General features: G+C 33.0%; 2 protein-coding genes and 1 non-coding gene across 5 annotated transcripts in view; 1 reads left to right on the forward strand and 2 right to left on the reverse strand.

Annotated features, from left to right (window-relative positions):
- The first annotated feature begins 11,484 nt into the window (after window positions 1–11,484).
- Window positions 11,485–11,555, forward strand: TRNAG-GCC (transfer RNA glycine (anticodon GCC)). The gene has a single exon. It is a non-coding gene; the product is annotated as a tRNA-Gly (tRNA).
- A 1,057-nt stretch (window positions 11,556–12,612) lies between these two features.
- Window positions 12,613–15,033, reverse strand: LOC133869430 (uncharacterized). Its single transcript, XM_062306421.1, has 3 exons — window positions 14,648–15,033; window positions 14,004–14,069; window positions 12,613–13,172 (listed from the first exon to the last, which is right to left on the reverse strand). The coding sequence occupies exons 1-3, from the start codon at window positions 14,819–14,821 to the stop codon at window positions 12,684–12,686; spliced, it is 729 nt and encodes a 242-aa protein (XP_062162405.1). The 5' UTR covers window positions 14,822–15,033; the 3' UTR covers window positions 12,613–12,683.
- Window positions 15,034–19,457: 4,424 nt separating this feature from the next.
- LOC133869489 (putative hydrolase C777.06c) overlaps window positions 19,458–27,279 on the reverse strand; it is a 30,068-nt gene continuing 22,246 nt past the window's right edge. The window contains exons 7-11 of one of the 3 annotated variants that reach the window (XR_009900458.1): window positions 22,384–22,419; window positions 22,190–22,299; window positions 21,683–21,744; window positions 20,436–20,551; window positions 19,458–19,728 (exon numbers count right to left, since the gene is read on the reverse strand). Coding sequence is in view for 1 of the 3 variants with exons in the window: in XM_062306512.1 (XP_062162496.1) it covers window positions 21,687–21,744; window positions 22,190–22,299; window positions 22,384–22,419 (204 nt within the window). In the remaining 2 variants the exon portion in view is untranslated. Of the gene's footprint in view, window positions 19,729–20,435; window positions 20,552–21,681; window positions 21,745–22,189; window positions 22,308–22,383; window positions 22,420–27,279 lie in introns of those variants that run through there. The other 2 variants (XM_062306512.1, XR_009900459.1) reach the window with 2 other exon arrangements.

Below are 27,279 nucleotides of genomic sequence, written 5' to 3' on the forward strand. Positions count from 1 at the left end.
TTCTTGGTTCAATGAAATCAGTACTATTTCTTTCCAAAAATTTTAAAAAAATATATATAAAAAAAAAATTAAAATTTTTTTAAAAGAGAGAGAGAGAAGGGATTGTCCAGTTGTTCGAAGTCTGGGCCACCCTTAGGCTCGGGTGGTTCGGCCACTCCGGTGTGGTTTTTTATGTTGAAATTTTATTTTTATTTTTTATTTATAATAAAACCCATATTTCCTCTAAATCTATCTTTCTCATTTTCACATGCCATCCTCAACCATGTCCCTAAGAGTGAAACATGTTTGCATTGCCTATATAAAAAGCAGTGCAAAAACTCCATCACCACACCATTATTGCTTAACGCAAACCTTTTCATATCCTACCTTTTCCTTTTAAATTATCCGATCCTTCAATATGGACGGCAAGAAACCAAAGCAAACCGAGCAGCAAAGTTTACCATATATACAAATCACACTCTAAAATTAAAATTTGTCCTTTAAATTAATAAAAAAAAATCATATAAAAAGCACAAACAATTAAAAAAATATGTATTTTTCACATGCAATAAATGCATATCAATCAACATTAAAATATGTGTTGTCATGAAGCTTTAATCCTTAATTATTTCTTCAATTATGAATTATAATATTAATTTTATAAAGAATTATAAAACCCAATTACTTTTCAAATCGAAATAGAATTTTTTATTTTTTATTTTTCAATAAATTTTATCTTCACTTTTGATTTGTCCATTTTTAAGATCAACAACCTTTCATCTTCCCGTCCGTGGGGATTGGGCCCATGTAATAAGGTTCGGCTAGATAGCTTTGAATTTTAGTATTGCCTTTTGACTCTTTTGACTGTGACGTCTAGCAGCTTATTAATTAGAACGGCAGGTTTATATATATATATATATATATATATATATAAAGCTATTTATTAAGAGTAATACTATATATTATTATTGTATTTTATTATATTTTTTGCTATTTTTGAATTGTTGTAATTTTTAAAATTATTATTGGATCAAAATTTAATAGTATTTATATCAAATTCGTGGATCGAGTCAGCTCTATTTATAATTTTTGACATGATCCGCGAGCTTGACACGATTGAATCCAATACAAAATTAACAAATTATGACCGAGAGATCTGAAATTAACTTATTTAATCTTATAATCATGTCTCGGTCGAACCCGAAACCAACCCACGAAAACGAGTTGCCATGCAGCTCCAAACTTTGATTTGTTAGTTTCCTGAATGTGTGGTCAGATTGATTGACTATGGAAGATGGATGTCCAAAGAGAAATCATTGAAAGAACAAATGGATAAAAAGGGTGATAAAATATCTTGCTTTCATTTCTTCTTTAAAATCTGGATTCGATTCACTGAGTATGCTGACATGAACCATATCTCCTTCGTCTGAATCCAACTCATAATTATTCATCAGAAAAAAGCTGGAGGAATACTCACGGGCACAGATTTTGGACACCAATAAATCCATTTATAAATCCAACCAAGTACGAATATATATATATATATATATATATATATATATATATATATAAATACTAAATAAAATAGAATAAAGAGAAAGACAAAAATGATGTTTGGTCATAAGAAACAGAGGGCAGTTGAAAGCAGTATCTAATGTCAAATCTATGAAAGAACAAACAAAAAAGTTAAGAAAACCTCAGTGGAATGGCTTGTCAATTATATTCTCACGTCTAATTTATTTTGTCTAATTTTAAATGGGATTTAATTTATTTATTATTATTATTATTTTAACAATGTTTATTCTTCCATCTAAATTTGCGATATGTTTTGTTTAACTTTTTAATATCATTGTCCAAATCAATTTCTAGATATGCAACATATTTCGGCAAATTACTTACTTGCCTATTGTCCGATCCATTATAACTTCAACTAAATCTCCGCTGCAAGCGCATTTCTAAATGCTACCTTATCATCAGTGACAATTCTTCCACAGGTTTAGTGATTCCTCTACATTGGTCAGTGATTTGCTCAAAAAAAATATATATATATATATAGAAAAAACGAAAGATACAATGAAAATCTAAGCTCGTTATTCTTAAGGTTTCGTGTAAACAGAACCTTAGAAACGAATAAGGGGAATCAAAATCTAAAATAGCAAAAAAAAACTTCACCTCGTAGATTACTGTTGCAAGTAAATTTAGAGAAAAGTTATTCAGAAAAAGGAAGAACCATCATCCTAGAATAATTATACTTATTTTCTCTCTTTGGCGACTAGGGTTTTCACAATTTAACCATTCCAAGTCTTATTAAGAGAAGGTCTCATATTAAATTAACTATAATAATTGAAAATATATTTATGAGAAATTGCATTCACCATCATATCTTTCCATTTTTCTTAATATTCTATAAATTTACTAGGTATTTAAGATTTTTTTTAGGGATTAATATAGAAAGAGCAAATTCTCTCTTGGGTAAAACTAAAGTCAGGCAAAAGGAATAAAATGAACTTCACAATTCTTTTTATTGCTTTGGAAAATATTTGAATTATTACAATTTTTACCACAATTCGTTATAAATTTGATGTTCACATAACATTATTACATCGGCCACCAACTAATTAGTGGATAAAAAAATTAAATTATTAGTAACTGACGTAATAAGTATCACATTAACCGACACATTCCTTACTTTTTTGCTTGCTCAAAAAATCTTAATTTTTTTTTTCTTACACAATTTTTATTAAGTTTGGAAAAAGAAATTGTTTATAGATGTTTGAGAATTGCTTCCGCTAATCTCGCCATCCTCCGTGTCTTAAAATCAACTACTAGTATACAAGTATATTATTTATAGTGACTTTATCAAAAATAAAAATAAAAAAAAAAAAAAAAAAATCCAAATTAGTTTGAATTTTTTTTTGTTTTTATTTATTTTTTGGTTTGAATTACTCGCAGGGGAATTGGCGATTTTAATAAGAGAGGTGATGAGAGGAATGTAAAATATATTCCTTCATAAAGACATGAGTCAAAGATACTTTTGGTAAACAACACATTAACCAACGCAGTTGTCAGAGGGTGTGGGGCTCAGAATTCTATAATTTGACCCAATATGACGTTTCCCTCATATTCCCACCACTGTTTTCGTCTTCGTATGATTAAAAAAAATATTCTTATTCTTATTCTTATTTTATTTTATTTTTTGCAATTTTATTTTATTTTATTTTATTTTATTTTATTTTTTGACATATTCGTATAAGAGGAGAGGGGGATTCGAACTAGTGACATTCGTTTCATGAGATAGGATCTCCGGCCGATTAAGTTGCCTCTTGGAGACTTCAATTAGTCTACTTAACTGACTGAGCACTTTTATATCAGTTATAATTAAAAATAAATAAAATTAAAAGTGAATTGAATATACTACTCTACTGAATATACAAGGAGAATGCAAACTAACATTTTTTTTTTTTTTTAGCAATACAATTGTACAAAGGTGATGGGAAGGGTACGGTTGTCAACACGGTTGTTGTATCGGGTTTGGGTCAGTCTGGTTGATCCTCTAATTCGTTTAGGCAATTCGAATTCGACACGATTAGTTAAACGAGTTGAGACATGAAATTCAAACACTGCACATTTATAAGGGTCATCAACATGTCATAAATGGGTTGACAAGTCATGACCAATTTGACCTGTTTACAAACTTGTCATAAACGGGTCAACCCGTTTAGTCTAAACTCGAATCGTATAACTTCATGTCGTGTTCGTGTCGGATTTGCGGGTTGTGTTAAAAATTGTCAACCCTAGGAAAGCAGGATTATTACGCCTCATTTTTACAATGTTTTTTGAGAACTTTTTTTAATAGACAATTTTAAATATAAAATTCTTAAAATTACTTTCACTTTTATATCATATTAAAAAAAAATATATATCATTTAGAAAGTCTTGTCAAACAAACCGGATCTATTGTTTATTTGATCCCATTCAACTTTTACATTGTGAGGAAGGATTGTAGAAAAAAAAAAAATGTGAAAATAGGATTATCTTTTATTCTATATATACTTATTATATTTGGCCGTAACATATATATAGGCTATTTATTAACCTAGGTTTGTTAGTTTATCATGATTATGGGGAAAGAGGACCTTATAGAGGTCTAACCCTATTCATTATTACCCACCAAATCCACTATTTAGGAAAAGAGGCCCTACCATTTCTTGTTTAAATTTTATAATTTGATAAAAGTCTGCCTAAAATTTCTCCCTACCCATTTATTATGCCCTAAATGTTGCCATTGGTAAGGGGAGATATAATTTGGACCGACTTGATATCATTGACTTCATTAAGCGTACAGACAAAAAAGAAGTGGTTGCATTTATATCATTTTAACATTTTGTTACCGTCACATTAAATGTCCGTTTGAATTTACGATTTAAAAAAATACGATTTTAAAATAATAATTTTAAAATCTGCAATTTTAAAAAGTGATTTTTAAAAATTGCAGTTTGACATTTAATATCGCAAGTTAGTCTTTAAAATTTTGCATTTTTAAGAAAGTAACTATTTGCCAATTTTTAAAAAACGTAATTTTTAAACGATTTATTAAAATCAAATCGCACTTTTTATCTACGAAATCACAATCTCAAAAGCACCCTAAAAAACAAATACAACATTTTGGTCACGTTGAGGTTTTATCTCTATAACGAAAAGATAAGAGAGAGAGAGAGAGAGAGAGAGAGAGAGAAATAACAATAGATGCAAATGCAATGATTAAAAGTTTGATCTCTCTCTTGCTCGTATTTTCTCTTTTGAATTTGGAGTACTTTTAGAGTTGAAAAAGAGTAATTCTAAATACTCAACTCTCATCCCACTTCTATACGATTAAGTTGATGTGGCAGTACTCATAAGCCCTAACAATTTTTTTTTTTTTTCATTTTTAATAAAGGTTAATCCAATAGTTTGTGAACATTGTCATATCATGTTAGTTGTATGTGAGTTTAGTATGTAACATTACTCGTCAAGAAATTATAACCCCGAAATATTCTGTATGAGAAATGCTCTACTTCCCAAATTTTTATTCCCAAAAGTAGTACCCAAATGATATGTCATCATCCTATAAGATGATGATACCTTTTTCAAAATAATAGATCGATCACGTGAGATTGTGACACATCATTTGGAAACCAAATTTTGAAAAAAATAAAATAAAAATTGGATGTGTAGCACTTCTCATTGTGTATTGATGTTTTTGGAGTTTATTTTTAATTTTTTTAAGACTCCTTAATAGATTGATATATGACTCGCATACGATGAGGTGATAATGAAAATTAGCCATTAAATTATTCTTTATGTAAACTCTTATCATCTTAATTATATATATATATATATATATATATATATATATTCACCAAATGCTTCTAGGCTTCAAGCCCTAGGGTTGCAAAGTCCAATGTAGAATAAAAAATAGGCTGATTAATTCATTATTGGAGAAAACCCTTCTTGGATTCCCCTTATTAGGCCATACCCAAATGCATCATTGAGAAACTAATTTCTTATGAGTAGTAGTCACATGAACTTTTCTTTTTCTTTTTCTTTTCTGGTTTTTTTTTCCTCTGAGCAGTACCCACTTGAGCTTGATCCATTGTAAGATGCTGGAAATATCAAAACATGACTGCCAATCATTTGTCCAACACAGATTAAGATAAAACCATTTAATCAAAACAACAAGCTTCGTTGGTTAAGATTCTTGTCTTTTTCTTTTCTATTTTTAAAACAAAAATATTAACAAACAACTTAAAAAATAATTTTAAATCAAAAGCACAACACATCTCACTAATCACATTAATAAATATACCCTATACTTTTTGACCAATTAATGATTGTTAAATATAGAGTTTTGTACCTTAATTATACACCGTCAGCACCTACTTCTAGTTTGGAGATTATTTATCTCCAAAAACCCCCTCATGCACCTTACAATAAATTGGAGAATTGTCTCTATTATTTCTGATATTGTTATTGATTTCTTTAGCTCTTTTGACAACTAGTTTGTTGTCAAAATTGATCATAAGAGTGTGAATCGTCGTGCTCGATCACAACATAACTCATTAAACTGCTACTACCAATTCGATTGACAGTTTTTCCGGCATGTTCCCACTATTAAACCTTCCCTTTAATAGTTGATGGTGGTAAATATCTCCTTGCTAGTTTTTTGGTTGTCAAGCTGTGTATTTTTTTTCATTTGTACCTGTTTTTTGTTTATTTAAAAAATTTTTTTAAAAAAAAAAAAAAAAAGGGGGAAAAAAGATAAAGATTTCTTCTGTAGATAATTGTAAACACGACATGGTCCATACATTAATTTATGTCATCTCTCAAATGCCTTTATAGGAGGGCTCAAAACCCAACACTAATTGTCCCCTCCCTGCCATAGTACTATCCTTTTTATTAACAAAACATAAAGGGCAGATTTATCCATCAATACACTTTAACGCTCAAAGCCCTAGGAAAAGTAAATTTATATAAAAAAAAAAAAAAAAAAAAAAAAAAGGGTGTCTAGAAAAAGTAAAGGGTCTCCTCTTCTATCCTTATGTTAATTTTTGAGATAATTATACTATTGGTTCTTGTGATATGCCATAATTATTTTTTATTCCTTATGGTTTAAAAAGTTAATGAGAAGTCTCTGTGCTATGCAATAATTGCGTTTTACTCATTGGGTCGATTTTTTGTTCACCATTTTGACAGAATCTGTTAGCTCTACAAGTCAGCGCCACGTGTTGCCATCTTATTGGCGACATGTGTCCATCTTAATAAAAAAAATATAAATTTATCAATAAATAAATAAAAATACTTATTTTTTTTTTAAAAAAAAAAAGAAAAAAGAAAAAGGGGAAGCAATGGGTGGCCTGGCCGCCCCCAGCCAATGAGCCACCCCCAATTGCATGAGGGTGGCCTTCGGGCCACCCCTTGCTGCTTTTTTTTTTTTTTGAAAAAATAAGTATATTTATTTATTTTTTAATAAAATTATATTTTTTATTAAGTGGACAAGTGTCGCAATCTTATTGGCGACACATGACGCTGACGTGACATTTGACGGAATCTGTTAAAAAATTTAACAAAATTTGACGCTAGGGATCGATTTGTAATTATTGCATAGTACATGGACCTCCCATGAACTTTTTAAACTATAGAGAATGAAAAATAATTATGACATACCACAAAAACTAACGGTACAATTATTCATTAATTTTCATTGTGGGAGGTCCTATCACCTATGCCTCCATGCATACCTTAAGGCTTCTAAAAAGAATAGGAAGAAAAAGGTTGTATGTGGGTGTGTCCCAAAAACATTCTTTTTATATAGGACGTGTTATTAATAATAGTGGCTTATTATTATTTATTAGGGGCCTACTCACATGCGGTGTTGTGTTCAGTGTTCCCCCTTGTCCCTTTTGTCCGTGACCCATGTCCTTTGTGGCGTGTTTGGGAATTAGGGTTTGACCACTTGCCGTTTTTTCTTACTTTCAGTTTCGGAGATGAGAGATATATCAATGGATCGATGGGGGATAGAATAGACAGCCGGCCTATATCTTTGACCACTTCTTCCACGTTGCTACGCTCTCAAAACCAAACTTTGACGCAGCCATCCGCTCATCCCACTCAGCTTTTGCCGCTATTGCCACCGACTCTAATGTGTCCAGAACCTTTGCCTCCGTGACATTGGGTCCCCCTTGTGACTCTATCGAAAGAGAGGCCTTTGTGTATTTGGGATCGGAGAGTATATCTACTTAATTACTTATCGTAAAAATAAGGGTATAATTGTCTAATAAAATGTAAAAAGATAATTATGCCCTCACTTTTAGAATGATTGAATACTCTCCGGTTTTAATGAACCGGAGAGGATCATTTTCCGGCCTTTGTAGCCCTTCATGGTGCTAATTAGCCCGAGCAAAACAATGCCAACACGTTCTCCTTTAGAGAGATTTTTGAAAAAAAAATTACTTATTATTTCTGATTTTTCATCACTTTTGTAATTATACTCTTAATCTTTAAAAAAAAAATGTCAATTTAGTGTATTCATCTTTCAATTTTTTTTCAATTTCTCAATTTCGTAAGAATTTTCTGTTAAATCCTGTCAAAATTTTCAAAATACCCTTATTTTTAATATATATATTTTCAAAGATTGAGTTATGGGTATTTTTGTAAATTCCATTAAATTTTAACCAACGCCTAAATTCTTGCATTTTTTTCTTCCTTTTTTTTCCTTAAAAAAATGAGGGGTATTTTAAGAATTTGAACATCCATCTGTTAGGATTTATTGAAAATTCTCACGGATGGGTGAAATTTGAAAAAAAAAATTGAATGATGGATACACTAAAAAAACTTATATTTTTAAAGTTTAAGGGTATGATTGTAAAAATTATAAAAGATCAGGAGTAGTAAATGAAATTTTTTCGAGACTTTTTTTTTGTCATTCTTAGTCTTAAAAAACCTCATCTCACCAACAATTAAAGAATTCCTCCCATTATTTCTTATATACTTGGTCTCTTTAGCTATTTATTGCCACCAAGATTGATAGAAGCGCAATTTTTTGTGTTCACAACATAGTTCATTGAGCCGTTACCACCAGTTTGTATGGCAAATTTTTCACAAATTTGTATCCCTGTTAAATCTCTCCCTTGACGGTGGTAAAGATCGGCCCGGTAGCATTTTGTGGCTTTTTTTGATGGCTGTGTATTTATTTATTTTATTTTTTGTTATTCTACTTTTCGACTATCACATTTATTAAAATAAAAATAAAAATCATGGTCTCCATAGAGTTAATTGATTATTTGATATAAAATAAAGATTATGATTATCCAGAATTACCCATTTAATTTAATTCTTTAAACCATAGGTTTTGGTCTAATGATATTAGGCTACAATATTCAGCCCGTGTAACTTCTCACGAAATATAATCTAATTAGGTATCTATGATAGTCACGGTGGACCCTTGTGCAAGATTGTCACTTGTCAGCATAATACAAGGGCAAGAGAGGTCAATTCAATACTTTTAACTTTTAAAAGAAGTTTTGTAAATTATCTCTCATCGACCGGATAGTTCGGTGTGAGGAATTATGTCTTACGACCGATTTAAATAAATTTTTATAGGATATTTGAGTACCATTGTCTTAGATTTAGTCTGCTCGGAGCAGATATGCTCTTTAACTATTTGTATATATGAGTTAGCAGAATATGATAGTTATAAATAATACTTTATTGTAATAATTTTGTTTGTATCTATATGACTATGTAACCTCATAGCATGTGATTATAATTTTGTAGAATTTTATGCTCGTGATCTTTGATTAATGAAATACCCAGATTTTTCGTTCAATATATATATAATTTGCTTGAAATTACATGAATAAGTATGAATGATTATGATAGAAATTGACAAGATCCATTGGTAATCTAGAGATTTTTTTTTTTTTTTTTTATTATTATTATTTTTCATTTGAAATTATCAATATTCATGAAATGTTTAGAAAAGTCATAACTTTTGAGGTAAAATCTTCTCTTTTAAAATATGTTGAGAAATAATAAAAACTAGTAAAAAGAAAAATTTCCTAATCTTCTCTTTTAAAATATTCATATAATTGAGGATCAGATAAGAAAAAAGTAGGAAGGATTCACACACGTGAATTGTGTTCCTAAGTTCCATTTGAGCGTGGTTGACATTGCGGTTACGTAAATAAAAAGTACGATATTTAAATCAAAACGCAGAAAATGAACCGTTTAGAATTATTTTTTTTAAAAAAATTATGATTTGAAAACATGAAAAATCTAATTTTTTAAATCATAAGTAAGTAAGTGTTATTTTGAAAACGCATAATTTAAAAGCTAAAAATGTAATTTTAAAGGACAAATTGTGATTTTATTAAACGCTTAACAAAATTATACAAAATTACATTTTTCAAAATATAAATTTTAAAATCCTACCTTTTTGAAATCTCAAATCCAAACCGTTAGAAAATTCAAACTTTTTCAACTTTAGGGCTTAGACCACCGCGAGAAGAGAAGCCCTTCCCTTCCATATGGGGAACGTGGGGGGACCTTTAGTGTTTGTTGGGACAAATATTCAAAAACAATGGGCTTTGACTGCTGGATCCATATGGGTCCCCCTGCTTTCCCCTATTTTCTTCCAATCTTTGAAAGTTTAGTTTATAAAGCTTCTTTTTCTCTTCTCCAATTTCTTTTTCTTCCAAGTCAATCATCATTTACTATTCTTTATTGCAACTTGCAAGGATTTTGAACTTTGAAGTTGATAATTTTTTATTTTTATTTTTTAATTTAATTTAATTTTTATTTTTTTTTTATAAAAAAAATGGGATGTGACCCTTGTTTAAATGGCAAGTGGAAAAATATCACTGAGTTGGTAACGTGTTTGAAAAATATCTCTGAGTTGGTAACATTTGATCTCATTTGGCAATTTTTATTTATTTATTTTTTAAACTCAAAGTACACTTTAAAGATACGTTTGACATTGCGATTTCCTAAATAAAAAGTATAATTTTAAACCAATTTGTAGAAAATAAATCGTTTGAAATTGTGTTCTTAAAAAATTATGATTTCTTTAGTTTTTTCAAATTTCGAGCAATGATGCTCTTTTGAAAACACATAATTTTAAAGGTTAAACTATAATTTTTTCAAAAGCTTAATTGCGTTTTTAAATCATTATTTTTAAATTGCATATTTTGAAATTGTAAGCCTAAACGGGACTCTAAAAGGTATTGTCAAACAAGGAAATACTTTTCAACTTTTCAAATCTAGCCTCGCTAAAAATTCACTTTTAAGATTTATATTAAGTGAAAACACTTTTTAAAAACCAAAACCAAAAACACAAAAAAGTTGATTGCCTTTTCTTTTTTTCTTTTTTTCTTTTTTTTTTTTTTTTTTTTTTTTTTTTAAATTTTTAGTTTTGGTAATTGATGACATTTCTTCAAGAAATCAAGTGGAGGGTGGATTAAAATGATTGAAAATGATAATGTAGATTGTGTCGAGCTCTGCCTGCCCCCAACTTCAAGCATCAGTTATAGAATTATCAATTAATTAAGTATAATCCAAGTTTAGAGAGTTTAATTTGTGTTGATTCTGTAAATTTGGTTCATACCAATTTCAATGAAATATTTGATCATCATTATTTTTTTTTTTTTCCCTCATCCGTAAAAAAAAAAAAAAAAAAAAAAAAAAAAAAAAAAAACTGGACCTTTGTTTGTGTTACGTTCAGGCTTCGGGCCTTTGTTGGAACAGACCCCAGCCCACTTAACTACATCATGGGCTATGTTTGTTTCTACGCAAATGTTGTCTTTTTTTCTTTCTTCCCATAAAAATGTGAGTAAGAATTTTTATTTTATTTTATTTTTAACAAAAAAAAAAAAGAAGAAGCTAATTAGGCATCTTTTTTACTTGAGAGGTTTTGAAATCAAATCTCAATACCAAAGGAAGATAATTTATAAGTTGGAATGTTTTTATGAAGCACCAGTGGTCTAGTGGTAGAATAGTACCCTGCCACGGTACAGACCCGGGTTCGATTCCCGGCTGGTGCAGTAATAGATTAAAAAAGAAGGCAAGTTTTTGTTAACCAATTTAACCCAAATAAAAGGTTATGTTAGTGTCACCCAAGCTTTTATTCATTTCGGTTTTGAAATTTTGTTCCCTTTCTTGGGTGGAAAGGTTTATGCACAAAAGGTTTTGATTTCCCCTAAGCACTAAAAACTCACATAAAACTCTTTAAAATTTGAAAGTTTATTCGAGGAAGAAAGAAAGAATTTTTTTTTGAGAGAAAAGTGAAGAAAGTTGTTTGTTAATATGAAGAAAAGAGAATGACTTTTTTGAGAGAAATGAGAAGAAAGAGTAATTCTACGAGGATTTATATCCCCTAAATGTCATGTGGCTCTTAAAATCACTATTGAATTTGAAGTGATTATAATTGAATTTTGATCTAATAATAATTTTAAAAGGCACATGATATTTGAGAGGACACAGAGAAAATTCTAGTCTTCTTATAGTATTACTTGAGAAGAAATGGTTACCAAAGTGTTTAGAATAGAGATATGCTAGTTAGTAGTAAGCATTCTTTCAGCATTTTTAGCATTTACAGTTCATGCGACATGTTCAATCCACTCTTAAATCAATTTTAATTAAAAAAAATAAAAAAAATTCATGGGTGGATTGAGCATGCCACATCAGCTGAGAATGATGAGAGAATGCCAAATAACATTTCTCTTTAGAATAGGATCTATCCCTAACATTTATGATTCATTCCCCCCACAAAACCAGACTCTTATTACTGGAGAAATTGTAATGCTAAAAAGAAGACTCATGTCTTCCTTAAATTCTCCCAAAATTGATGTGGCTTTTAAAATCATTATTGGATTAGAATTCAATAGTGATCTATCACACATCTAATGGTGATTTTAAAAGTCACATCAATTTTAAGAGGATTCAAGATGGACAAGAATCTTTCTTTTAACATTAGTCTTGGAGACATCTTTCTATCACCAATTTATTGTCATTCCTGAAACAATATGGACATCTAAAATATATGGAAAACCAAGTACTGATCTAATGATTGATTTTGTATGCCACATCTAGAATTTCTCGGGAAGAAAATACGCAAAAAAAGGTTTACATCTTTTTAGCACTTTTTTTTTTTTTTTTTTTTTTTTTCAAATTTACATGACCTGCCCTTCTTTGGTTTCTCCATTTTCTAACATTTGAGTAGAAGAGGGAGCTTGAAAATTTAGTACAATGTCACCACTAACATAGACTACCCTATAGATGTCATACTTAATATCAAGAGAAAATTGATCAAGATAGGGCAGCATTGACTTTCTCTGGTCACAGTTTATTATCCATGAGTAACAAAATTGGAGAGACTTCCACACATAAAGGCATGCCACTCTTGGCTTGCTTTGGCATCTCAAGCACACCCCGGCTGCAGCACCTTCCATCTTTAGAAAACGAGATTTGAATAATCCTAAGCATGCATACGAAAGGTTGTCTATTTCGTCGGCAGAGGTGACTGCCGCAATCATCGAGACCGTGTCGCCGGTGTAAAATCTTGCGGCCGAGGAGCCGTCTCTTGATTCTCCGGCATATGCATCAAAGAAGCTATGGTCCATTAAGATCGCCATGCTTGATATATTGCTTAGCATTGAGATCTAGAACAAGAGTGAAGTGGGTATTAGAACAGTAAGGAAAATGAAAGCAAATGACAAAAATGCTTAACAAAAGAAGTTTTGACAAGACTTGTTAAGATGTTTTTTATATGCTAAGATTCATCTGTGAATTCCCATTTTGATTGAATAAGCAATTTAATGAACCTTACCTCTCCTCATTGTTTTGAGTCCGAATCAAGGTAAAATTGTGGTGAAAATCTTCTTGTGCATCCACATCAATTCGTTTGAGTTTGCGATTTTAAAACGTGCAATTTAAAAATGCAGTTTAGTTTTTAAAAGTATACACGTTTAAGAATACGCCTACTTGCTTGTAATTTGAAAACACAGATTTTTCTATATTTTCAAATTGCAATTTTTTAAAAAATACACTCATAAAAAATACATTTTCTACGGTTTGATTTAAAATTGCACTTTTAGTGTGTGAAATTGCATTGTCAAACGCATTCTAAAAAGCAAATAATACGTGGACAGGGGACCGTAGACCATGTTTGTTTGTGTTTTTGTTTTCTGTCTTTAGATTTCTATTCTCAAGACAAATACATTAATGAACAATTCAAAACACAGAAAACAATTTTCACATTTATGTTCAATCAGAACACTTTTTAAAACAAAACACATTAATAAACCTAAGTGTCTTTAATCGACATTATGCCCATTACCCTAATGCTATGTGGTTTGCTAGAATTATGGTTTATGTAATTTCCTTTATATTACTAATGAGATTACATAAAATAAAGCAAAACTCTGTTTATATATATATATATATATATAGAAGCTAGGAAAAATGGAAGCACTGGTAATAATTGAACTTACAAGGGTAGTACTTAATAACTCTTTGTTTTCAAAAGATCTCTTCAGCCATGCTCCATACCATATGATCTGAAAGGAAAGATTAACCAATTAACATCTCCCAAAAAACATCATGTGACTGCTTATTTTTCCCATAAAAATAAAAAAATGACATAAAATGAATTATCCAAGAAACTAAAAACACTCCTAGGAAAAAAAAAAAAAAAAAAAAAAACTAGTACTCTTGATGTGATTTTAGTCTCAATTTATGAACAATCCAAATATGTGCCTGGAAATCATGCAGTTTACTGATAATTAGCTAATAACAGGATAACCAAGTATTACTGAATGGTTTATTTAGCAATTCCAATAATAATAGTAATAATGCATAATAACAACACATCATCATCATCATCATCATAAAAAACTAGAGATTTATTGACTCAAAACTCAAGTTAAAAAAGGGTTTACACACAGAAAAACAATTTAAAAAAAGTGAAAAAAAGAAAAAAGAAAAAGAGAATTTTAACTAATTAAGAAACATTTTAATCAACTAAATTGGGTAATAATCAAAACCAATTGAAACAAATATGATTCGGGTAAACTGAAATAATTCAGCAAAACAATTGAATAAATACGAAAAAAAAAACATGTATATTTAAGCTTACCAAATTTCCATGGATGCTCTTAAAAATAGAATTCTGCACACAACCAAGGCTCTCAGTGCACAAAGAGAATTGCTTAAGAGTGTCAACAAATTCATCCACCAACACTACTGTTGGCCTGAAGACGAAGAAACAAACATCCAAATTTCTGTTGCTGAAGGGCATAAAGCAAGCCATTCAGTTCTATTATCTTTCTTAGCTTCCGGCCTTTTCTTCTTTCTTTTAAAGTTTCTGACTGTCTCTCCAGAATGAATGAAGGAGAGAGAGAGCATGGACAGGTAATGGGGGTCAGTCGAAGCTTCCATTGGAAAGTTGTTGAAAGAATTAGGAACTCAATTTTGTCGTAGCCAGTTGCCAGGTCTTCTTTGGCTTCTTCAGCTTCTGATCAGATAAAAGAGAAGGAAAAAAATTGCTTTCAAAATGTAGAAAGACTTGCAAACAGAGACGCAATCTAGTCACGTGCTTTGACTGTTTCTAGATGCTTGCTTACTGCCAAACACAGAGGGAGAAAAAAAAAAAAGAATAAAAAAAGAAAGAAACAAGAAAAAGGAAAAGCTTTTTTATCGGAGAAATGATCCCTACACTCATTTCTCATAACAACCCCACAACACGCTGATGTGGCTGGTAATATTTTATTACTTTTTTTGTTTTGTTTTCTTTCTTTTTGTAAAAAAATAATAAAATACTACCAGCCACGTCAGCTTGTTGTGGGGCTGTTGTGAGAAATGAGTGTAGGGATCATTTCTCTTTTTATTGTCCGTTACCTTTTAAATATCTTTCATAAATTTTAAAAACTCAAAATTTAGTGTATTTATTTTTTAATTTTTTTTCAATTACATCAATTTGTTACGATTTTTCGTTAAATTATGTCAAAATTTCTAAAATACCCATATAAAAAAGATGTATGTATAAAAAATTTTAAATATTTAGGCATTGATATTTTTGTAAATTCTGTAAAGTTCTTACTAATGCTTAAATCCTTGTAATTTTTTATTTTTCTTCAAAAAAAAAAGAACAGATATTTTGAAAATTTTGACCCTCTATGTTAGGATCTAACAGAGGGGTAAAATTGAAATAAATTGAAACTTTCGATACGTTAAATTAAAAGTTTCTAAAACTTGACAGGTAATTGTAAATGTAATGAAAGTTTTTCAAAATTAAGTAAGAAATTGAAGGAGGGGAGTAGGAGTAATACTACACATCATCCCATTGTCTTCCTTTTATCACCCCAAAATTGATGTGGCTCTTAAAATTACCATTGAATTTATGATAGATCACAATTGGATTTTGATCCAATGGTAATTTTAAGAGCCACATCAATTTTAGGGTGATAAAAGGAGGACAAGAGGATGATGTGTAGCATTACTCGGGGAGTATATGAGATGTGACTCGCAGGGACCGCGTCCCTTGTTTGTTATTTTTCATTAAAAAATTATTAACAAAGTGATCACTGATATGACATCAGTGATCACTTTTTTATTAAAAAATATTATTTTAATAAAAAATTACGGGTGGGGGACGGCAAATTGTCCCCCCAACCAATCATTTTCCGGGAGTATATAACCCCAGGATAGATAGGAAGTTTCTTCTCTACCTATGGCCGTCCTAGTCCTCAAAATCCTTTGTCTTCTTCTTCTTTTTCTTATTTTTTCAATTTTCTGACTTTCTTTTGTTCGAGGTATCTTTGATTCTTTGTGGCCGACATGTTGCAGACTAACTGTTACACGAGACTATGAGAGTAACTCACTTTTTTTAATTCTTTATCACATGAGCTTAAAGGCTTAAAGCTAACAAGTTTTCCTTTTTGTCTTTTTGGCTTTTTTTAATTTCATTAAAGGCCTGTTGCTCTATTGAACAGACCATTGGGCAGTAGTGAAAGAGGATAGGGAGAGGGAAGGCCAGATGATTTAAGATACATATTATTATGTAAGGAGACCCATTAAGCTAGGTTCTTTGAACCCATCCACCAACTCTATTTGTTAATTGTAATTTATGGCCAAAAGTATATCTAAAGTTCTATTGGCCAAGCAGTGCTGGGGATTACTTCAAGATCCTCCAAAATCTTGACAGTCGGCGGCAAAAATAGTTAGGGCGAAGTATTATGTGACGTCTCGCATCATTTGAAAATGAGGGTGTACTTATATGTATATTCGCATCCTTCTTGATACAACGCGTTTTAAAGCCGTGATGACCATGAATCTATTAGAACTTTGCATTTAAGCGTGTTTCTACAAGAATAGTACCGGGATAAATGACTTCCTGAAAAATTTGATTTGAAGGAGTCAAAAGCGGACAATATTGTGTCGTTGGAGGTGAGTCGTTACATATTACCCTAGAAAGACAATTTTGGAGGTATCGGCATGTAAGCGTTCGTTTTTTGCATGGCGGAGCATTCAGAGGGCATGTGATTTGTTGAAATAGGACTTGATATGGAGGATTGGGGATGACGCTGACATCAAAATATAGGGGGAGATAGATGGTTGCCCACACCAACGGCTTTTACTGTTTACTCATCATGAATTTTTTTTGCGAAAGACGTGACAGTGAATGAGCTAATTGATCAAGACACAAAATGGTGGAATATGGCATTGATTGAAGAAATTTTTACACAGGAAGAGGTGATGGTGATCGATCAACAAGCTGTCAATCAATTGCTCCCAACAGAAAAATGTACTAATTTGAAGGCACCACAATTGATGAGTTGTTTTGTTCGTAGTGCTTATCACACAAAGGCAAGACCTTATAAGGGGAGAGAGCCCAACTAGGTCTAGTAAAAGTGGGATTATTTGGCAACTAGAAGTCCCTAACGCCATGAAGATGTTTATGTGGAGAGTGTGCCGTCACCTTTTGCCAACCAAAGAAAATCCGACGCAAAGAGGTGTAGTTAAGGATTCTTTGCGCCCTATTTGCAGAATAGAATGTGAAAGTACCACTCATATCCTTTGGAGTTGCCCATCAGCTGTGGATGTTTGGGGTACGTCTAGGAAAAAGTTTCAGAAAAGCAATTTTTGTGGCTATGAGTTCCTATAGGTGGTGGAGGAGATGTTCAAAAAGTGTGACATTTATGAGTTTGAATTATTTGTGGGGATCTCACAGAAGATATGATTTAGACGAAACACAATGGTCTATGGGGGGAACTTCTTCACCCTAATAACGTTGAGGGGATGATTGAGTTTTTTGAGGAGTACAAGAAGGCGAATCTAAAAGAGATTGACCATCCTAAGGAGGCAAGGAGTAGGGATCAAATCAAATGAAAAGCTTCTCCATAAGGTATTTACAAGGTGAATTGAGATGCCACGGTGAATCCGTGAATATGGTTAATGGGCGTATGGGCATCGGAATTGTGGTGTGGGATTTTGAGGGACACATGGTTGCAGCCTGAAGTTTGACTAAAATGGAAAATTTAGAATCGGCAGAGACAAATGCATTGGCAACTGAATTCAGTAAAGATCATGTGCTATAACGTATTATCTTGAAAGGTAACACACTTCATGTGGTAAATGTGATGAGCTCTACAAGATGAAATTGGAGTAAATTTGGATAGCTAGTGGAGGAGATTCGCATGGTCATAGCTTTGCTGCCTAGCTAGCAGATTGCTCACATTAGTAGAAACACAAATTCGGTGATACACGATTTAGTAAAGACTGCCATTAAACAAGTCATAGATATGGTTTCGATGGAAGAAATTTCTGGATGTATCTGTGATATTGTTTTATTAGAGCAATCTACTCTATTATCTTGATTAATGAATGAGATCCATTTTTTACTTTTTTTCTTAAAAAAAAAAACAGTATATCTAAAATACGAAAGTAAAGCTTAGCTAACAAGGCTTCAAAATCCACTCCAACTTATTATCTCCAAATTCTCTAAAAACAAATACGTTGCAACAATACTTTATCATATTTGAACAATCAATATTGCTTCTCCAACCAATTTTTTAATTTTTCTTTCTCTCTCTCATCTCTTCCTGTCACTCATTTCTCTATCACTCATATATATAGAGAGAATATAGCTTTCAGTCAAGCAAGAATGTGGAAACTTTGACTGCTATATTGGCTCAGCCGCTCAATCAAGTGCAATTTGAGAGAAAAAAAAATACAAAAAAACATCGAAGAAATATGACCGTTGAAAAAATAATTCTTGGAGAAATATGACCGTTGAAAAAAAAAATGACAGTTGGAAAAAAAATAACCTTCGAAAAAATATGATCGTTAGAAAATATTAACCTTAGAAAAGATAAATGTTTAAAAATATGAGTGTTGACAAGAATATAATGATAATAAAAAAAAGAATGACATAATATTTAAAGAAAATAGAAAACTTGTTGGGAGGTATATTGAAAACGTAATAGCTAAAATAAAAATTATACTTTTTAGATAGCTAAAATACATATCCCTTGTTGGAGATGCTCTAACCAGATCGAATATGAAAGAGGAATTTTGATAAGAGATTAGAACATTTTGCAAATGAGTAATGCTATATTCAGCTTAGCGTTACTCTTTGCAAATTCCTTTGCAGATGCTTGGGTGATCTCAATTCCATTTCCAACAGGGCAAACAGAAAAGGAGGCATTCCCTTAGCATTCTCCTCTACTGGCAGCCTTGGCAAACTCTATAAACACCAACAACTTGATAGACCTGGGTTTTAGAGGCTGATCTTTCACCTACTTCAATTAGTGCAGAGACAGTTAGGAAGTTTGCCTAGAAGCAGCCAGCCTTAAAAGAGTGCGTAAGGGCCTATTAGTCTATTGGCTACACAAAAAGGCATTTTTGTTAAAACCTCGTTGGATAGAGATCTGTATTTGGACCGTAAATATGAGAGAACGGCAATACCAAATACTTTAAATTAGAGGAAACAATAGTCAAAGAGGGCTTCTGTTTCTTCCCATTAGTTACGTGCAGTGACACAATAAAAAAAACATTAAAGCTATCATAATCAATCATTTAATAGAAACAATGATCTCTCCAGTCGAATTGATAGTACTGGCAACCATGGTAAATTTATTTTATTCCTTCTATAATTTGAGTGGTCTCACAATAGAAGATCTTTCACGAATCCGAAGATCTTTGTGGAGCTTCTTTTTCCTGATGAAGACAAATAAAATTAAAAGATTATATTGAATTCAATAACCCTTTGCTCTTCAAAATTATTTGTGAATAATAATACTAAGAAAAAACTTCATTTAACCCCTCTAAATTGTGATGCTTTTGTAATTGCTTTCTTAAACTTTAAAAACTCTCAATTTAGTATATCTTTTAATTTTAATTTTTTTTTTAATTATATATATATATATATATATATATATATATATATATATATATATATATATATATATATATATATATTTTTCATTTCACCCCTCCGTTAGGATTTTACATTAAATCTTATCAAAATTCCCAACACTTTTTTTTTAAAAAAAATGAAAAATAAAAAAATTCAAAGATTCAGGCATTGGTATTTTTGCAATTTCTGTTAAATCATGACCAACGCCCAAATCCTTGCAATTTTTTTTCCTAAAAAAAATTATGAGTATTTTAAAAATTTTGACACCTTTCCGTTAGGATTTAACGGAAAATCCTAACGGAATGATGAAATTGAAAAAAATATAAAAAAAAATAGATATAATAAATTGAGAGTTTTTAAAATTTAAAGATACAATTGCAAATATGATGAAAGTTCGTGAGGTTAAGTGAAATTTCCCATAATACTAATGACAAAAACACCACCTGAATAACAGCAGCAGCATAAAATTTAACTTTGTTTAACGTAATTTGGCAACATGTATTATTACTTGTTTCATAGTATGGACTCGGGTCAAGAGTCGGTCAGCAGTTCAGGTTAGTCAGGCACTCAGGCATATGGGTGCCCCATGGATGTCCATTTTCACGCCAACCCATTCTTCAATGACTAGAAAATTAACCCCAAGAGAACCCATTAAGTATTGATAGAAATAAGAAGTAACAAGATAAAAAAAAAAAAAAAAATCCACTAACTAGAGGTGCCAAATCACCCTTTTTATACCAAAAATGTGTAAACGAATTTCGTCTTTGTTCAGATAATTTATTTTCTGACATTATTGTCAACCACATAACTCAAAACTCTAGTCTTCTGCATACTGATATTCACTTCTCTGTGCATCTTAAAACTTCTTTTTATCACCCCTTTGAAAAATGGTGGACAGATCAATTTCTTCTAAATCTATTATAAGGCCTGTACTATTAGTTTCCTCCATCCATAAGTATATATCTAGCCTTTTTTTTTTGGATGAATATATAGCCTTAAGTTAAGTTTCATGCATTAACCTACATACAGACCATTAAAAAAGATGCTCATTAGATCTTGCTTTTTTTTTTTTGGCACAACTCTAGTAAAAATTGTGGATACAAACAAATTTTGAAACAAAGAACTGCTAACTTGTGCACTGGTTTCAAATTTATTGGGTCCAGTTCGAATAGGTTTCAGGGTAGATCACAATTTACTCCTTGTACCTAGACCTAATTATATTTTACCTTTTGGATAAATCATCTTATGGTTTGAATTAAATGGTTATATTTCGGTTCACCAACCAAGTGAATGAAGTGATATTATATTCGGCGCAAATAATCTCATGCCCATAATCAAGTGATATTGTATCATCAACTGCTAACTTGTGCACTGGTTTAAAATTTATTAGTTAGGTTCAGTTCAAATAGGTTTCAGGGTAGATCGCAATTTACCCCTTGTAATTAGGCCTAATAATATCTTACCTCCTCGATAGATCTTCTTATGGTTGAATTAAATGGATATATTTTGGTTAACCAATCAAGTGATATTATCTCATCAAAATATATATACAGGGGCATGCTCCCATTATCTTTAAAATGGGGATGATGTAGTCAAAGTCTTGTTCACGTTGCAATAACTTGGAAGTCACATCGCTCTAAGTTAAGTAGCTAAGAAGTTCTATTGTGAAATATATTTCCTATAACTAAACAATTATGAACCTACTTACTAAATGAGGAGAAAGACAGTTCAGAGTTTTTAAGGGAATTGCCTCACCTTATCATAGGGCTACGGGGATTCTCAAACCATCATGCGCAAGTTGCACAGGAATTCCTTCCCTGAATACATTTGATGGAAAAACAGAACATGAATATCTTTGTATGATATTTCCAGCATCTACAGATAACAGTACATAATAAAATCTCGAGTAATGCTTAACCTACAACTATTTTACAACTTGTTGACACGTGTTAACATGTGATTGAAGTCATGTTAACTACTAAAAAAAATTAATACCCTCCAATCACATGCTGACACGTATCAACAAATTGTATAGGAGTTGTAGGCCTAGTATTTTTTCTAAAATCTTACTCCCCCAATTGCATGGGACCTTCTAACTTTACTAGTTACTACCATAAGCCTAGGGCCATCATGAGAGAAGAGAATAAAAAACTATAATCAAAACACATTAAAGGTCAACAGCCAAGTCAGTTCAATTATTAAATAAATGCATTTAGACCATGAGATTGTGATTCCCTACCAAGAAAGAGAGTGAGTTAGTACCTTTTAGTCCATTCCATCAGAAAGTCATTGTCCTTGTGGTGATCAAACTCATGAGTCATACCAATAAACAGGGCTCGCTTAGGACATATCCTCTTCACAGCTTCAAGTGACTGCGAAACTAGTTAAATGACATGAGCACAGTCTTGACCTTAAGGGAAATCATATAAAGGTTAAATTTGAGTATGTAAACAGACCTGTGGCAAGCAAAAGTGTGTATTATGGCATCCATTCTGCAAGGCAAATCAGAATATAATTAGATTAATTCCTGGGAAGGCAAAAAAAAAAAACATAAAAAGAAAAATATCAACATTAAAAAGACAAATATGTATGAGCAGATATAAAAAGAGGTAGCCGGAATGAACAGATTGGCGGAAGTTGCGTTTATTACATAAGATGATTGCTTGGTCCGAGATCCCAAAATCACATTTTTTGCCAACAGATAACATCAACAATAATAAGTGATAAGTAAGAATCATCATATCATTGTCTAACTTGCAATCTACGATGCCAGCTATGGCAACAGATTTTTATTTATTTTTTATAAGTAAAGGAAATTCATTAAAAGCGCAAGGGGTGCAACCAAGTACACATGAATTATGCAAGAGAAACACCCCACAATCAAGACGAGAAAAAAGAGAACAAAAATTACCAAAGCTAGAGACATGGAGAAAGGCAGTAGCAAAGATCCACTCAAATAGGGATTTAAGAAAACAAGTTCATAGATCCGAGCTCATTCTCATTCAATCATCGAAGCTTCAAGGGTTCATTTCCTTTCAAATGCATCACATTAGAAAGGAAGGAATTGCGTTCCAAACAATATTGACACATTCTGGCCGACCCTTCTATTCCAACATGCCAAAAGATCCATACCCATCTAAGCGTAACCCACTCTAGCAAAAACATCTGAAATACTATGATCCACAGCTCTCACGTGACATCACAATGAAGAAGATGATCCGTGGTTTCCCTACTCTTTTTACACATACAACACTAATCTATCACCCTGACATGACGCTTGTGGAGATTATCCAAAGTGAAAATTTTCCCAAAGGAAGCTGTTCAAGTAAAGAAAGCCAACCTCAAAGGAGCCTTAGTCCTCTAAATGCTCTTCCAATGGAAAGGGGAGTCAATATTAGGAAGAAGAACCTTGTAAAAGGATTTGACATCAAAAGGTCTTCTTTTTATGGCGTCAAACAAAGCCAATCATCACCCTCCCGACCCACCCTAGCAGAATACAAAACATTGAAGAAAGAGGAGATGGAGTCCACTACCCAATCAAGCACTAACCTCATGAAGTTAATGTCCCAATGAACCGTATCATTGCTAGCACTTCTAAGGTCAACCACCATTGCATCCCTATTCCTTGCAAGGCAAAATAAATCCGAAAAAAGATTCATTCAAAGGATGATCCCTCCAGCATAAGTCATGCCAGAACCTGGTACGAGCGCCATCATCCACCTCCACACTAGTAAAACTACAGAAAACATCCCACCCCCTCCTAATGTGTTTCCAAAGACTCACCCCATAATTTCCAGTGACCCCTTAGCCATCCACCCACCCAACTCCCATATTTCTTATTCACAATCTAACACCAACAAGCCTCTCTCTCCACAACATACCTCCATAACCACTTACCCAATAGAGCCAGATTAAAAGTAGTCAAGCTCATGATCCCTAGCCCTCCAAGCTGAATAGGAGTACCAACCTTCTTCCAATTAACAAGATGGAATTTAGGCTCATTATCCAAACCACCCCACAAAAAATCCTTCTGCAATTTTTCTAACCGATTAGCAACACCAACTGGGATAGGGAAGAGGGAAAGGAAATAGGTAGGAAGGTTGGAAAGAGTGCTCTTAATCAATGTTACCCTACCACACATTGAGATATTGAGATTTTATTTGACATTTTACCAACTTTTTTATTTTTTCTTCTCTCCTACTCCTACTCCAACTATCAGTTAGAATGTAACTTATAGTAGAGGAAACTTCCCCCAATGCAGATACCAGTAGTGCAAAGGCTTTTAAATTCATAAAGACATTTTACCACTTAATTTATGTCAACTATTTCCATGTAAGCATAAGGAAAGCTTTTCAGCTTAAAACAATGGCCGCTTATATTAAATGGCACCTCCATCTCCATAAAAATGGGATGGTGAGTGAGATCATGGGTCAAGTCTTGTGGTGAGCGTGAGCCATTTACCAAGCAAAAACCAAAAATAGAATCAGAAATAATTAATAGAAAAAAAGTATAAAAGATATTAATAAGAATAATTAACAAAAAATATGCGCTGGTGGAACAACAATAAACTTCTTTGGTGTATAATACGATACTTATGAGCGTGAGTCATTTACTAAGTATACCGGAAGTATATAAAAGGAACCACCTAACTAGCAGGGGCAAAACGAACAAGAAAATCACTATAACTAATAGACATAGGAGGCACATACGCCGCTGTTCACAAATACAAAGTTTCATAAAACAAAGATAAAATTTCCCCCAACGTCCTCTCTCTGTCCTCAAAGCACCTACATTCATGTCCTTCCATACACATCAGAAGAGACATGTAGGCACCATTTTCCACACCGCCGCACTCCTAGGCCTACCATAGGACCGCCAACAGTTAAGCAAATCAACAATACTTCTAGGTATAACCCAGGACATCCCAAAACGACTAAAAAAGCACTCCAACTGGCGGAAGCCACATCGCAAAGGAGAAGAAGGTGATCCACCAACTCTCCATTCCTCTTGCACATACAATATCTGTCCATTACGATGATTTGCCGCCTCCTGAGATTATCCAAGGTGAGGATCTTGCCTAGAGTCGCCAACCATGCAAAAAATGCCGCCCTTGAAGGAGCCTATGTCCTCCAAACATTCTTCCAAGGGAAGTGACTCCCTATAGGGGAAACCATCGAGCATAAGTAGGATGTAACCTTGAACAATCATTTCTTGGAAGAAGCCCTCCGCAGCTGATCTTCACGTCCTCTTCTCACTCTAACTGAGTGCAACACCTAATAAAAAGAAGCAAAGATATTTACCTCTCAATCCTGTGTCACTCTAGCAAAGCTCACATTTCACTAGTTAGAGTTGCCCAAAAACTCCAAATTAGCCACTATAGAGTTGTCCTTTGCGCAAGCGAGACCAAATAAAACTAGAAAAGCTACCTTTAGAGCCGCTTCCTCACACCACTGGTCATGCCAAAAGTTGATCCCGGTGCCATCCCCTACCCCAAATCTAGTAAAGCTAAAAAAATTATCCAACCCTTTCCAAATATTCTTCCTCCACAACCCCACCCCAAAGGCTCCAGCAGGTTTAAGAGAGCACCAACCTCCCCATAAACTTTCATATTTCGAATCCACCGCTACTCTCCACCAAGCCTCTCTCATGCCCATATCACCACAACCATTTACCTAAGAGAGCGCGATTAAACACCAACAAATTCCAGATACGCAACCCTCCCTCAGAGAACGGGGAATAAACCTTATACCAACTCACCAATGCGTTTGGCAACACTCGCCGAGAGAGGGAAGAGAGACAAAATATGTAGGCAGATTTGCGAGAGTACTTTTGATGAGGGTAACTCTGCCACCCTTGGACAAGTACATCCTTTTCCAGTTGGCTAACCAAGATCCTAACTTCTCAATAACACCGTCCCAGATATGCTTAACCTTATAGGAGGCCCCCAACGGTACCCCAAGATACTTTTCCGGAAGTTTGGAAACTCCACACCCTAGGATACAAGCCAACCTACCCATTTGAGAAACATTCCCCACAGGAACCAATTCTGACTTATTCAGATTTACCTTTAAGCCCGACGCAACTTCAAAACATAGAAATAAGCTCCATAGATGACGCAAATGAGAAGGCAAAGCATCACAAAAGATTAGAGTATCATTAGCAAACAGTATCAATAGCACCTGGAGTCTTCAAAATGAGAGTAATAAACGAGGCGTTGAGGCTTTTCTCAAACTTTCCTCTAACATGGAAATCACTAAAAACCTTTATGATATCCACTTTCAGCACATCCCAATCATAGCTGACACAACCTTCCTCACCTCCTCCTCTCCAAAGTTTCTTTCCAACCAAGAAGCCTCAGACTCCAAAATGGAGTCAAAGGAGAGATGATGTGGAATACATTGGGCCTTTAGTTTTATTTAAAATTTTAATTCAGGGTATTAATTTATGTTTTATTTTATGATTTATTTATTTTGGTAATTCAATAAATGGGTGTTGCTCTAGGCTATGTTAGGCAAGAAAATAAAACTATCTTAGGTAAGTAATAAATGGGCGTTGCCCTAAGGTTTTTAGTCGAGGTCTACTTAAACATGTTTTGTAGTCCAATGAAGGACAGTTGATAATGAATGAAAAATTGAGCGTGCGCCGCTACTCTCTCGGCTTTCTTCTTCCTTTCTCTCTTGATTTCTGCTTCTTCTCTCTCTATTTCTGCTTCTTCTACCTCTTGAGTTCTTGATTTATTTCTTCCGATTAATCTGTCCTACATCAATTTCGTGCTCCACTTCGTTCTAATACCGTGGCGGCCTACACTTCATTCAATATAAGACTTCATATGGTGACATATCGTTGTTGGCCGGTACCTCAATCTCCACGAATCTCAAACTCCACCTCACCGACGGTCTAAACACTACTTCCTTACGGAAGCGGTCCACAAAGGCATGGAACATGGAGAACCATCCCATCCATAAGATCACATCGAACCCACTTGTAAAACAAAAACGAGATTCGTTGGCATGATGTGGCCTTCGACACATCATGACAACTCCTAGCTACTAGGGTGTAAACTACTGCCTTCCTACCGAGTAGCTACTACTAAGTTATATCTAATTGTACTGACTCCCAACATTAAGCCCTACCAATGGGGTACGACACCCGCGAATGTGTTGCCCTTGCATCGAAAAGAACGAAAGCTCTACCATAAGAAATCGATAGGGTACCTGTCACCACTTCGTTGGATGCATTGGCTTCACCTGGCGTCAAAACTTAAACTCGAGCGGGTGCTGTGTTTCTCTGTCCCTCTGGGCGACTCTGACCAGCTTGATTGTTAGTAGGGGTCCTACAGTCCTTCACGAGGT

The sequence above is a fragment of the Alnus glutinosa genome, chromosome 5 (genome assembly GCF_958979055.1).
Source record: "Alnus glutinosa chromosome 5, dhAlnGlut1.1, whole genome shotgun sequence".
Lineage (NCBI taxonomy): Eukaryota > Viridiplantae > Streptophyta > Magnoliopsida > Fagales > Betulaceae > Alnus > Alnus glutinosa.